Below are 15,337 nucleotides of genomic sequence, written 5' to 3' on the forward strand. Positions count from 1 at the left end.
TTTTTATGCTGAAAGTATTGAAATAATTTTAACTTGTTCAGAGTCACTCTTTACGAACAGCTTACACTAATCAAGATATACCTTTAATGAAATTACTTCTGAAACAGTTTACACTATACTAGGAGAAAATATTAAAAAGATACACATTCATTCATAAATACTAATATAAATATAAATAAAACTAATATAAATTCACTAATATAAAATCGTAGCAGCATGGTGGTGTAGTGGTTAGCACTGTCGCCTCACAACAAGAAGGTCCGGGTTCGAGCCCTGTGGCCGGTGAGGGCCTTTCTGTGCGGAGTTTGCATGTTCTCCCCATGTCCGCGTGGGTTTCCTCCGGGTGCTCCGGTTTCCCCCACAGTCCAAAGACATGCAGGTTAGGTTAACTGGTGACTCTAAATTGACCGTAGGTGTGAATGTGAGTGTGAATGGTTGTCTGTGTCTATGTGTCAGCCCTGTGATGACCTGGCGACTTATCCAGGGTGTACCCCGCCTTTCGCCCGTAGTCAGCTGGGATAGGCTCCAGCTTGCCTGCGACCCTGTAGAACAGGATAAAGCAGCTAGAGATGATGAGGTGAGATCAATATAAAATTGTGAATATACAATAGATAAAAACAATTCATATAGATTTAGTTAACTAACCTAGATTTTGTAGCTTTGTTTTTGTTTAACTTTTTAACAATAAAAAGCATTAATGTTGAGGTTTTAAAGCTCATGAACAGTTATACATAATCCTCTTGCTTTTATTTTTATCGAAATATCAAACATGTTGTTGTTGTTGTTGTTAATGGTATTAATAATAATAATCTTTGTTTAGAGCTGTTATAATGAGTTCAGCAGGAGACAGACAGTGCTCCTCCAGGACGTCTCAGTCTCCTGATCCCTCACAGGTAAAGCTCAACAATGATTTGTGTTGCAAAAACAAACAATAACAGTATGATATTAAAGTTTGACCAGTGTTTGTCTTTTGCTGCCTCGCTTCACTGCCAGCCTACAAGCTGTCCTGCTAATCACACAGAACCTAATAATACATAAAGCCCTGCTCCCACTACAGCTCGCAATAGGTTTCTGAATACTTGGTGATGAAAAATTGGTAGCTTCGCCACCAATTGTGTGATGCAAGGCAAATGTTCTCCGAGTTTCACGAGGTGTGTATCTGCTTCGTGAGTGGCCAAAAATGTCAATGCATGCGTTGAAATTTGGTGGCAATGTTTTCATCAGCAAACTAAGCAGCGAATACTCACAGATGGGTTTGGGAATACTAACTGAAGCTCAGAGAACCTTCTTTGAGCCTCTTGAGATGTATTTGACTCGAATCCACGTCCCCAGTGCTTACAGGAGATTCATTGGCATAGCCTGATCTTCCACGAGACTTAAAAAGCGCGTTGTGCATGCTCTTGGGACCCAATTATAATGGAAAATGCCTGATGCTGATTTGAGCACAATCAGCACGTGCATATCAGGATGCTGTTTTCACAGAGGCTTTATAAAGTATTTTGTCAGGGATGTGGCGTTTGACAGATGTCAGTGCAAGATGCATGTTTGTTAGCAGGTGTAATGTTTACAGAAACAAAACACAAATGAAACCAGAAGCAAAACAGAAAGCAGAGTATTTAACCAGAGTCATAATCATGGCTAGAAATAAATGTGACAGTGATGATGATACTTCGCAAAGTTTCTGTGAAAACAGTGTCCTCATATGCATTTGCACTCAAATCAGTATCAGGTGTTTCTCATAATGACTGGGTCCCACGATCACGCACAACGCACTCCGTGAGTGTGCGTGGCCACTCAACCTGAACCAGACTCAAGTGTGCAAAGACGTGACAGTCAAGTGTTCGCCTGCTGTGTGACCACAACTTTTAGCTCACCTGTACGTTGTCAAGCATCGCTACCAAAACGTCTCATTTTCATCTATAACCCATCACAAAGCATTGCGAGCTGTAGTGTGACCGTAGCTTAATGAAAAAGGAAATCTAAAGTCTTGTCTGAATAAGTGTTATTCTTGTTTGATCTTTAGCTGTATGAAGACGTGAAAATTGAGATTTCGGATGGAGGGACATCTGAAGTGTCAGGAATCTGTGTGAAGAAAGAAGAGACACTGGAGTTGAACATCTACAACCATGGAAACAACCTTGAGAACCCACCTGAAGTTCTCTCCGTGAAAGAGGAAGATCCTGACAATAAAGACTGCCTCTGTACGAGATCAGGAGCTCAGTAACACTCTCACTGATTTATTCTACCCGACACATTATCTAGTGCATTGAAAGTATAATAGTGGGTTATTTGGGATGTAGCCTCTGTTTCAGATAATTTAATCACCAAATTATGACTAAATGAACTTGCATGGTTTTTATGTTTTTAGAGAGTTTAATATCATACATAGGAGTAAGGAAAACTAAATAATTTTTTTCTTTAAATACAGCCCCAATTCCAAAAAAGTTGGGACAAAGTACATATTGTAAACAAAAATGGAATGCAATGATGTGGAAGTTTCAAAATTCCATATTTTATTCAGAATAGAACATAGATGACATATCAAATGTTTTAACTGAGAAAATGTATCATTTAAAGAGAGAAATTAGGTGATTTTAAATTTCATGACAACAACACATCTCAAAGTTGGAACAAGGCCATGTTTACCACTGTGAGACATCCCCCTTTCTCTTTACAACAGTCTGTAAACATCTGGGGACTGAGGAGACAAGTTGCTCAAGTTTAGGGATAGGAATGTTAACCCATTCTTGTCTAATGTAGGATTCTAGTTGCTCAACTGTCTTAGGTCTTTTTTGTCGTATCTTCCGTTTTATGATGCACCAAATGTTTTCTATGGGTGAAAGATCTGGACTGCAGGCTGGCCAGTTCAGTACCCGGACCCTTCTTCTATGCAGCCATGATGCTGTAATTGATGCAGTATGTGGTTTGGCATTGTCATGTTGGAAAATGCAAGGTCTTCCCTGAAAGAGATGTTGTCTGGATGGGAGCATATGCTGCTCTAGAACCTGGATATACCTTTCAGCATTGATGGCGTCTTTCCAGATGTGTAAGCTGCCCATGCCACACGCACTAATGCAACCCCATACCATCAGAGATGCAGGCTTCTGAACTGAGTGCTGATAACAACTCGGGTCGTCCTTCTCCTCTTTAGTCCGAATGACGCGACGTCCCTGATTTCCATAAAGAACTTCAAATTTTGATTCGTCTGACCACAGAACAGTTGTCCACTTTGCCACAGTCCATTTTAAATGAGCCTTGGTCCAGAGAAGACGTCTGCGCTTCTGGATCATGTTTAGATACGGCTTCTTCTTTGAACTATGGAGTTTTAGCTGGCAACAACGGATGGCACGGTGAATTGTGTTCACAGATAATGTTCTCTGGAAATATTCCTGAGCCCATTTTGTGATTTCCAATACAGAAGCATGCCTGTATGTGATGCAGTGCCGTCTAAGGGCCTGAAGATCACGGGCACCCAGTATGGTTTTCCGGCCTTGACCCTTACGCACAGAGATTCTTCCAGATTCTCTGAATCTTTTGATATTATGCACTGTAGATGATATGTTCAAACTCTTTGCAATTTTACACTGTCGAACTCCTTTCTGATATTGCTCCACTATTTGTCAGTGCAGAATTAGGAGGATTGGTGATCCTCTTCCCATCTTTACTTTTGAGAGCCGCTGCCACTCCAAGATACTCTTTTTATACCCAGTCATGTTAATGACCTATTGCCAATTGACCTAATGAGTTGCAATTTGGTCCTCCAGCTGTTCCTTTTTTGTACCTTTTAACTTTTCCAGCCTTTTATTGCCCCTGTCCCAACTTTTTTGAGATGTGTTGCTGTCATGAAATTTCAAATGAGCCAATATTTGTCATGAAATTTCAAAATGTCTCACTTTTGACATTTGATATGTTGTCTATGTTCTATTGTGAATACAATATCAGTTTTTGAGATTTGTAAATTATTGCATTCCGTTTTTATTTACAATTTGTACTTTGTCCCAACTTTTTTGGAATCGGGGTTGTACATACATTTAAATAGTTACCCCTACATTTGCTCCTGAACAACACTGGTTTCCAGCTCCATGGATATGATTATTTACATTATATGGCTAAATTTTGTGCACCCCAACCATCACACCCATATGTGGTTCTTCTCCAAACTGTTACCACAACATTAGAAGCACACAATTGAACGTTTTTGCAAGCTGTAGCTTTCCAAATTCTCTTCACTGGAACTAAGAAGCCAAAACCTGTTCCAGCATGACAATGTCCCTGTGCACAAAGCAAGCTCCATGTGTGTTAAGTTTGGAGTGGAAGAACTCTAGTGTCCTGCACAGAACCCTGACCTTGAACCTACTGAACACCATTGGGATGAAGTGGAACACCAACTGCACCCCAGGCCTCCTCACCCAACATTAGTGCCTGACCTCATGAATGCTCTGGTGGAAAGTATTCCCAGAATAGTGGAGCTTAGTTGAAAGGCAAAGAGGGTTGAATCTGGAATGAGATGCTCAACAAGCATTTGTGTGTGTGATGGTCAGGTGTCCAAATACCTGTATACAGGTTTAGGGGAATACTGGTGGTGCATTGTCATGGCCTCATACAGGGCTTTCCACTAAGGCTCATACTAGCCAGCCATGACAAATAAATAGCCAGCCGGGGGGGGTGAGTCAACACAAAATAAACTCCTGTGGACGCAGTTCCCAGGATTAAATGTATTTTCCACAGACCCTTTATTTATTCACTTTACTCAAATACAAAGTAAAATGGCAGTAAATCTTTCTTTTCTTGCATATTGCATCATGAGGCGTTCCTGGCTTGTAAATCTCTTATTTTCGGTGCATGACACATTCACGCAGCTGAGCATGCTATGAATTAACAACGACACCGGTCTGCAGTGGGGCTACACAAACACTCAGCGAACATTTCTCCATTTGTGTATGAAAATACACTCCAATGACTCAGTTTGGTTTCATTTACAACCAACGGTGTCTTTTGATGCCAGCATGTAATTGAACGAGAGAAGACTGGTTTACCAGAGACAAAATGAGCGTTATCTCTGCTTCTGTTCCCTCCGACACACTACTGCCTCCGCCGAGTGCGCGCGCGCACACCGCATGTCGGGGCCGCGGATGAGTTACTCTCCCTTGATCAGCGAAGTCGGCAGGGAATTTGTGGTTATTATCGGTACAAACAGCGTGAATCACAACTTGAATGAGTGCGGTTCAGTTTGACATTATTGTCAGTCCGTTAGTTAACATTTCGATTTTAATAAAATTAATATTTAGATCTAGGGCTGTGCGATATGGGAAAAAATGAATATCCCGATGTAACAGTTCTAACGAAGGGTGGAGCACAGAGGACGGCAGGACAGAGATCAGGTTCGCAAACACAGCTTTTATTGCCACACTTTGCAGTGACTAACGCAGACACACACACACTCGGCATCTGGTTCGGGGATGAGCTCCTCTGCTCTCCCTCTTTAAGTCGGGCGCGGTCACTGGGAAGACACACACAAACATAGGTTAATTGACATCAGGTGTAGTGATTCTGCCACTTACCTTCCCTGACTCCGCCCTCCTGTCACAGACCGGCGCTTGCCCATGCCCCCGCTGCCACATACCCCCACCGCCCGTCTCAGGCCGGGCGGCCGTCCGGCCTGCAGCCGACCCGACCCCCCCCCCCCCCCCCCCCCCCCGACGGGAGAGGAAGTCCGCCACGACCATCTGTGCCCCCGGCCTGTGGACCACCTTGAAATTAAAGGGTTGGAGTGCCAGATACCAACTGGTGATCCGCGCGTTGGCATCCTTCATGCGGTGGAGCCACTGGAGGGGCGCGTGGTCCGAACAGAGGGTGAAAGGGCGCCCCAGCAGGTAGTAACGAAGGGCGAGGACCGCCCACTTGATTGCTAGACACTCTTTCTCTATTGTGCTGTAGCGCCCCTCACACACCGACAGCTTTCTACTGATGTATAGGACTGGGCGGTCCTCCCCCTCCACCTCCTGGGACAAAACCGCCCCCAGCCCTCTGTCCGACACATCCATCTGTAATATAAAGGGGAGAGAAAAGTCAGGGGAGTGTAAAAGTGGCCCCCCACACAGTGCGGCCTTTACCTCAGAAAAAGCCCGCTGGCATTGCTCCCTCCACTGGACCGGATCTGGTGCCCCCTTTTTAGTGAGATCAGTCAGCGGGCTGGTGACGTCCGAATAATTAGGTATAAACCTCCGATAATAGCCAGCCAGCCCCAGGAACTGTCTCACCCCCTTTTTGGTCTTGGGCCTCGGCCAGGCCGCAGTTGCTGCGGTCTTGTTAATTTGGGGAAGCACCTGCCCGTTGCCCAAGTGGAAGCCCAGATACCATACTCCACCCGCCCAATCGCACACTTCTTCGGGTTGGCTGTGAGACCCGCCCGCCTCAGCGACCTAAAGATGGCCCTCAGATGTTCGAGATGCCTCGGCCAGTCATTACTATAGATGATAATGTCATCGAGGTAGGCGGCCGCATAGGTGGCGTGGGGGCGGAGGACCCTGTCCATCAGCCACTGAAACGTAGCGGGCGCCCCAAACAGCCCGAACGGAAGTGTGACGAATTGGTGTAAACCGAACGGTGTGGAAAAGGCCGCTTTTTCTCGGGATAGTGGGGTCAAGGGGATCTGCCAGTATCCCTTCGTTAAATCCAGTGTCGAATAAAAGCGTGCAGTGCCTAGTCGATCGAGCAACTCATCAATACAAGACATTGGGTACGCGTCGAATTTAGACACTGCGTTGACTTTTCTATAGTCCACACAGAACCGGACCGACCCGTCGGCCTTGGGTACCAAGACCACCGGGCTGCTCCAGTCACTGTGGGACTCCTCGACGATGCCCATTTCGAGCATGGCCTTAAGTTCTTCCTGAACCACCTTTTTCTTGTGTTCGGGTAGCCTGTAAGGGCGGCTACGCACTACCACCCCCGGGGGCGTCTCAATGTCGTGCTCGATGAGGTTGGTGCGGCCGGGCAGGGGCGAGAATACGTCCGAAAACTCGGTCTGCAACTGGGCGACCTCTGCAAGTTGGGTCGGGGAGAGGTGGTCTTCACAGGGGACCGGAGAGGTATGCGATGTCAATGCGCCTTTTTGAACCTCCGGCCCCAGCTCCGCCTTCTCCGGAACCACCGACACCAACGCTACGGGGACCTCCTCATTCCAGAGTTTGAGTAGATTGAGGTGGTAAATCTGTAGCGCCCCACCCCTGTCCGTCCGCCTCACCTCATAGTCGACGTCCCTGACTCGCCGTGTGACCTCAAAGGGTCCTTGCCACCTGGCGACTAATTTAGAGCTTGATGTGGGCAACAGTATGAGTACTTTATCTCCCGGTGCGAACTCTCTAAGGCCTCGTACCCTTGTCGTACAGGCGGGTTTGCCGTTCTTGGGCCTGCCGCAAATTCTCCTGGGTTAGGTGTGTGTGTGTGTGTGTGTGTAGTTTTGCGCGCAGGTCAATATTGTATTGAATTTCGTTTTTACTTGGTGAAGGTCCCTCCTCCTCCCAATTTTCTCGCAGCACATCTAAAATGCCGTGCAGCTTACGCCCATATAATAATTCAAACAGGGAGAACCCTGTGGAGGTTTGGGGGACCTCTCGCACTGCAAATAACAAGGGTTCGAGCCATTTATCCCAGTTACGTGCGTCCTCACTTACGAATTTTTTAATTATGTTCTTGAGGGTGCGATTAAACCGTCCGTTTGTGGGTGATATACGCTGGTGCGGATCGGCTTAATATCTAATAACCCATACAGTTCGTTCAGTGTTTGTGACATAAACGAGGTGCCTTGATCAGTCAGCATCTCTTTCGGGATTCCAACTCAGGAGATGACGCGGAAGTGTGCCTCCGCAATACTGCGTGCTGAGATATTGCGAAGAGGCACGGCTTCCGGGTATCGCGTTGCATAGTCCAGAGGTGGGACAAAGTCACTAATGTGCAAGTCACAAGTAAGTCTCAAGTCCTACCACTCAAGTCCGAGTCAAGTCACAAGTCAAGGCACTTTTGACCAAGTCAAGTCCAAGTCCTACCCAAGCCAAGTCGAGTCCAAGTCTCAGTTTTTTCCAAGTCCCTAACAAGTCACCATTTATTCTACAGGCAATCAACACATTTTTGATCACAAATGTATTACCTCTCCACACTGCAGTGTATGTCCTCCTTTGCCAGTCACCTTGGATAAAAATGTCTGCTAAATGTAATGTCAATGATTCATAGAGTCAGCACAAGTAACTACAGTACACCCATTCTTTTCCATTTTAAAATGTTTTAGAGCTTGTGCCCCAAGACAATCAAAGAATCTCAGAGGAGACAATGATTAGTTAGTTAACGTTAGTAAAGCATCCTAAATTTTCAGTGAGTTTAGTTTGAGTGAGTCAGTGTACATCTGAGGCTAAGGGTGTGAGAATGAGTGAAAGTATGACCATTTCCTTAAATTTTTTATTGGAAAATTAGTGAGAAATTAAAACAAAATTCTAAACAAAACTAGTACTGGTACTGTGTAACAAAAATCATCTTTTCATTTCATTCATGTCATTTTTCACATAAAAATGCTTTTCATGTGCATTTTAAGACATGAAACTCAAAGTCCAAGCTAACAGATGATCTGTGTACTTTTAGAATCAAAGAATGGTTTTCCTTCTGAAGTTAGGCACTGTCCCAACATTCAACATGACATGCCTTTAACACAATACAATGTGACTTGAGTACGTTTGTGTGTGTGAGAGAGAGACCAACTAACTGACAAATTCCGGAAATATCTGTTCTCCACTACTGAGAGAGGGATGTTGCATCCAATGACCAAATCTGTTAGTATTGAATTTGTGATGGCTTTTTGTTGTGGGTGGGTAGCATTGTACTGTATATCTTTTGCAGTAAGGAATCCAGAAATGGACGGCTGCTCTGTCTCACTTGGGATGATCTTGTTCTTCAGATATTCTGCAAATCTAAACAAGAAAAAAAAAATGTAAAATTAGTAGGCCTACTTGTTTTCTGTTTTTAATCATGTAGACATTAACATGTTTTTATCATTTTCAATATCAAAGTCTGAGTTCATTTAATCTGAACATATTTGTTTATACACAGTATAATGTTTAATACAAGCCAGCCAGGATGTTCCCTTAAGCAGTTTAGCTAGACCACAATGCATTCACTAAACACTCGCTAAAATACCGGTAGCCTCAGTAAACACAGAACGTTGTGACGATGTAGCCAGAATCAGTGTCCTCTAGGGCTCTGGCCAGAATGTGAGAATGAAGCCCTGGCAACATTCTAGAGAGCCATATAATAAAGTAGAATAAACAGTTGTTGTGAATTTCAGAATGTTCAGCGGAATCCTCCAGATCCAAGTTGCGTGCTTTTGGCGAATTTGGTTTCTCGCCAGAGACTAATAAATGCACTGGTAAAGCCACGCTATATAGAGGCATTGTGTGCCCTGTCGTTTGGGTAAGACTGTGGGATAATGCTTCGCGTCGGAGTAGGCTACACTCCAATCTGTCGGGATGTACTGCGCTATAAAACGTCAGTTGAGCTTACATTTTACATAGCCCAAATGGCCCATTATTCACATTGCCTACATGACACCAGAGAGAGGAAGAGAATAGAATTGAATGTCTCTGATGACACGTAATCCCAGCACTAATAACACACATTGCACAGCGTCCACGACTTGGTGCAGTACGTAGCAAACAGTTAAACGCCTGGTTTAACTTGCGTTGCTAGTCATCTTGTCTCAGTGGTTTAAATGCCTTTCATGACAAGCACTGACTTTCCCATTACAAAGAGCGAACTTGTTTTACATACTTAGTTTGCAGCCTGGGTAACTGTTTATTTGATTCACGTTTTATCCTTTGCTGTCCGGTTCTTATCATAAGTCTGTGTCGTTCTGACCAGAGCCTTTATAACAAGCTTGTAAACGTTCTCTGCTCTGACCAAATCACCACCTTCTGGCTATGCCTTCCCAATGTGTGTTAACTGGTAGCCTAGCCCACATAATCTAACACTAGACTGAACACAAAAGCAATCCAATAAAAAAAATCTACTTCACTATTTTATATTCAGCAAAGCAAAACAAATCCTTGACAGCATTAATATATTAACACATTCCACTTCTAGCCACCAACTAACCTGTACAGATTCTTGCTAGCTGTAGCCTAGCTTTGTTACTTACTTGTCCTTATGCAGCCTCAGGTGACGAGCGAAGTTTGATGTGGTTGACTGGCTGTCCGAAATTGTGGCTCCACATGTTCTGCACGTAGCAATGCATTTGCCATCTGTATTGGAGTATTCTTTAAATCCAAAGGAAATTACGCGGGTAATCATGTTTTTATCTGTCCGTTCATCATTCAGCGTCATCAATGTTCAGCGTCCTCGTTGCCCATCACCGTTTGGTTTTTCATTTGAACCAGTTGAAGTGCTTGAGTGACACCTAGTGCTAATGGATTGAGCTGCCGTAGCCTAGGACAAGGAGCTACACCGCATTCAAATAATGAGTGTACTTGGATTCAAAATCGGGGGGGGGGAGAATATTTATACCTGATACGCCAAGTCACTGCAAGCTAAAACTGCCAAGTCCAAGTCAAGTCTCGAGTCAACAGCGTGCAAGTCCGAGTCGAGTTGCAAGTCATTCCTCATCTCGGGATTTCAAGTCTCAAGTCATCAAAATGGTGACTCGAGTCTGACTCGAGTCCAAGTCACATGACTCGAGTCCACATGTCTGGCATAGTCCACCAGAACTAATATAAAGTGGTACGCTCGTGTTGACCGATCTAATGGCCCGACGAGATCCATCCCAATTCTTTCGAACGGGGTCTCGATTAATGGTAGAGGGCGCAAAGTCGCTTTTGGAATGGCCGCTGGATTTACTAACTGGCATTCATGGCACACCGTACACCACCTACGGACATCGCCGCGAATCCCCGGCCAATAGAATCGGGCCATTATTCGGGCTAGTGTCTTATCCTGCCCTAAGTGTCCAGCCATGGGATTAAAGTGAGCCACCTGGAATACCAATTCCCGGCGGCTCTTTGGAATTAAAAGCTGCGTGACTCGCTCTTTAGTCTGAGTGTCCTGCGTCACTCGGTATAATCTATCCTTCATAATCATGAAGTAGGGGAAAGACGGGGTGACGTTCGACTGGAGCGTTTGACCATCGATTACTCTCACTTGGTCAAACGCATGCCGCAGAGTCTTGTCTCGCGATTGCTCTAATGGGAAATCCGCGAGGGATTCCCCAACAGAGAGAGGAGGGGCCGGCGGCTCCTCACTCTGACGCGGAGATGACGTAGACGGCTCTGTGACAGCTGCTCCCGCCAAAGCAACACCGGGACCTCCCCCGTTAAATGGCAGGACCCACTCTTTACTAAGTGTGTCATGAAATCCCGGCCAATCCGTCCCCAAAATTAAACAGTGGGTAAGGCGAGGATTAACCGCCGCCTTCACTATAAATGTTTCCCCTCGGAAAAAAATGTGGACCGACACCAAAGGGTAGCTGTGAACGTCCCCGTGCACACACAACACCTTCACCCCCGTGCTCCCCCCAATGCCTCGTTTTGCACCAGGCTTTGGTGAATTGAGGTCTGATTACAACCAGAATCCACCAATGCCTGATATGTATCCCCTTGAATACTTACCGGTATGCGATACGCTCCGGCCCGATCGAGGGCAGCTCCTGGCGCGTTGGGGATCCGAACCACCGTGCCCACCTCCATGACCGTGCACTGTTGTTGGAGGTGGCCCGGCTCCCTGCAGCGCCAGCAAACCGGCCCGGGCTTCATCTCCACACCGGTGTTCTGGGGCTCACTCACCTGAGGGGGGGAGAGACAGACACAGAAGGGAGAAACGGGAGGGCACCGTGGGTGCGGCGGGCCGGCTGGGGAGGCGCCGGCCCCCGCCTCCACGGTGGGGGAATGGGGCGAGGACGAGACACAGGAGGAGAGAGAGAGAAAAGGAGAGAAGATGCTGTCTGCTGTCCTGCCGCCGGGACAGCCGCCATATGGTCCTCCGCCAGCTCAATCGCCTGATCCAGCGACGCCGGGCGGTGGCACTGGACCCACTCTGCGGTTCCTGCTGGCAAGCGTGCGATGAATTGCTCCATCACCACCTGGTCGATGATCCCCTTGGCGTCGCGGTTGTCGGCCCTCAACCACCGACAGCAGGCGTCCCGGAGTTGCTGGACAAACGCGAACGGCCGGCCAACTTCCTCCAAGCGCAAAGCGCGGAAGCGCTGACGCTGCTGTTCAGGGGTGTGTCCCACACGCTGGAAGATGGCCCGGTGAAGGTCCGCGTAGGCCAGCTGGCGGTCGGCGGGGAGCTGTAGCACGGCCAGCTGTGCCTCTCCCGTTAGCAGGGGGAGGAGGCGCGCCGCACGCTGCTCCATCGGCCACCCCGAGGTCTCCGCGACTTGCTCAAAGAGCGTGATGAATGCCTCAGGGTCGTCCTGCAAGCCCATCTTTGTTAGGGTGAGGGGGGACGGGCCCGCGGTAGGAGCGTCGGTGGACCCCGCCGACGCGAGGTGGTGCTGGAACGCCTGTCGACCTTCTTGTTGGGCCAACACCAGGGCCTCAAACCGCTGTTCTTGCTCCTTTCGGAGGGTGACTAGCACCTGGTGCTGGCTTTGCTGGGCTGTGGCGAGGGCGTGAACCAGTTCGGCGAACGGGGAGGACTCCATGGGGCTGCTAGGCTGTTGTGCTCCAGATGTCCCAGTTTTCAGCACCACTGTAACAGTTCTAATGAAGGGTGGAGCACAGAGGATGGCAGGGCAGAGATCAGGTTTGCAAACACGGCTTTTATTGCCACACTTTTCAGTGACTAACACAGACACACACACACTCGGCGTCTGGTTCGGGGATGAGCTTCTCTGCTCTCCCTCTTTCAGTCGGGCGCGGTCACTGGGAAGACACACACAAACACAGGTTAATTGACATCAGGTGTAGTGATTCTGCCACTTACCTTCCCTGACTCTGCCCTCCTGTCACAGACCGGCACTTGACCCCGCTCCTGCTGCCACACCCGATACATATTTTTCCATTTCACGATATATATCTCGATATATTTAAATCTCCTCTAAAGGACCCCATGAAATCTAACTTTTACTCTTTACTGTTTTCACTACAATCCCTGCAGATTAAATAACATTCTTGGTTAAGTTTACAGGTGGTTTTCAACAACACATTTTAAATTTTCATGTTAGTGATTAATCACAATTGAATTGAAATAAGACTGTTTTTATTCAACAAAGATGTGGCACAAACTGCAAAAACAATCTTGAAAATTGCAACAAAGGGGCAATACAATACAGAGCTGCTCAGAGCTCAGATCAATAAAATGCAAGCTCGACACTGAGAGGCATTTAGCCTAAATACGAAAAGTGCTCATTCATTAACTTATTTAAAAAAAATAGATCTCCAAGCTATTAACCTGACTACTGAGAACCACGGGAACATTCACAATAGAGAGAGAGAGATCTGCAAAACATAATTTTTCTCTTTGCACACTTTTGAACTGAATGTTTTCTGGCTCTGCCTCTCAGATGTGTATAATTCCGGTATTGCCTTCTCTGTAAAATGTCTGCGACCAGGCAACTCATATTTGGGATTGAGTGTGTTTAGTAATTTTTGGAAGCCTGGTTTTTCCACTATACTAATTGGGATCATGTCTTCGGCAATGACGTTAGTGATTGCATCCGTTACAGCTCTCCATCTCTGACTCGGTTTCTCATATGGGGTGACTTTGGAGACCGAGGCTGCTATGGTCATTTGTTTAGCTTGTGTGGGGGTTTTAGCTTGTGGGCAAGTAGTTCGGAGTTTAAGAGACTCTTCATACTGTACCGGTGAGTTTTCAGGTGATGGAACATATTTGTAGTGCTGCTGCCTTTCGTGATGACAGGGTTTTTTGCACACTTTACACCTGGCATTTGCTGTTCCATGGCCTCCTCGTGATATTCAAAAAACTGCCAGATGACTGACCCCTTACTAGTTCTTTTAGGAACCAATTCGTCCGCTTCCATTTTTAATTTGTCGCTGAAATTGGCAGAGCTTACACGGTAGCCTATGCAACACCAGCGAGTGCACAAACTGAGTCAACGATGTAAACCAGAACTAGAAAATCTTCCCGCCGGCAGTGTTGCCAGATACTGCTGACATTTTCCAGCCCAAAATATGTTCAAAACCCGTCAAAACGCACTTAAAACCACCCAATCTGGCAACGCAACTGAAACTAGAAAATCTTCCCGGAAGTTCCTTTCAGCACCGAGATGTCGCCCGGGATTGGTTGGCGAGTGCATGACGTTATTGTTTTCTTTACCCTTAGGCAGCCTCTCACGTTACTGCCTGAGGGACAGGGAGAAAACCACCAGAAAATGTTTTAAACAAACGCAAGTCGGCAGATGACCATAAAATACTCGATAGTTACGATATAATAATTTTATGTATCTCACACAGAATTTTCGGAGATATATCGAGTATATTCGATATATCGTACAGCCCTATTTAGAGCCTGTGGGCTACAAAAATAATAGTCATTAAAGTAGCCGGCTGGACTTAATTGTGTAGTCGGCTGTATGGCTGGCAGCCGGCGCTTGTGGAGAGCCCTGCCTCATAGCTCCAGGGTTGTGGATTTGATCCTGAGCTCAGGTTATTGTCTGTGTTGAGATTTGCATGTTCTCCCCATGTTTTTGTAGGTTTCCTCTGGGTCCACTTGTTTCCTTCAGATATGGGCAAATAGGCTATGCTTAAATTACCACTAGGTGTGAATGAGTTTCTTCACGTGTGGGTGCATGATTCCCTGCAGTGGACTGGCATGAGTGTATTCTGGTTTACTCTTGAAGTGGGTGTTGCCTATACGTTAAAAAAATGTAATTTAAATGCCACTGGAAAAATGTGTAGATCTAGAAATGCCAGAAGTGTCAGCATGCTCAAATAGGGAAACGAGTGGTTTATTTATTTGATTGATTTGATATATAATTTTTATTCTGCACATATTTAGACCACTATAGACTCATGCACACCTGCAACATGTCATAGCAATGACTTCATTAATTTTTTCAATGACAAAATTGAAAGTATCTGATAAATTTTAAACTAGTAATTTAAGGCCAGACAAGTAGAGTAACCCTGTAGTTAACAATATAAATGATTAGCAATTAGAATATTTTATTCCCCTTAGAGAAATTGAACTAATTAATCTCCACATCAAAATCTTCAACTTCTGTACTAGATCCCTTATCTCCTCAAACAGATAATAGCAGAAGCAATTGAACCTCTTCTAAAAATAATAAATTCTTCCTTTAGAATGGACTATGCACCCAAATTCTTTAAACTAGCAA

General features: G+C 45.8%; 1 protein-coding gene across 1 annotated transcript in view; it reads left to right on the forward strand.

The window, feature by feature from the left end:
• The first annotated feature begins 535 nt into the window (after positions 1–535).
• The window catches only part of LOC132890964 (zinc finger protein 271-like), a 31,781-nt gene continuing 16,979 nt past the window's right edge, over positions 536–15,337 (forward strand). The window contains exons 1-3 of the mRNA XM_060928376.1: positions 536–577; positions 821–893; positions 2,024–2,201. Coding sequence (XP_060784359.1) covers positions 570–577; positions 821–893; positions 2,024–2,201 — 259 coding nt within the window. The 5' untranslated portion in view covers positions 536–569. The remainder of the gene's footprint in view (positions 578–820; positions 894–2,023; positions 2,202–15,337) is intronic.

The sequence above is a fragment of the Neoarius graeffei genome, chromosome 8, assembly GCF_027579695.1.
Source record: "Neoarius graeffei isolate fNeoGra1 chromosome 8, fNeoGra1.pri, whole genome shotgun sequence".
Taxonomy (NCBI): Eukaryota; Metazoa; Chordata; class Actinopteri; order Siluriformes; family Ariidae; genus Neoarius; species Neoarius graeffei.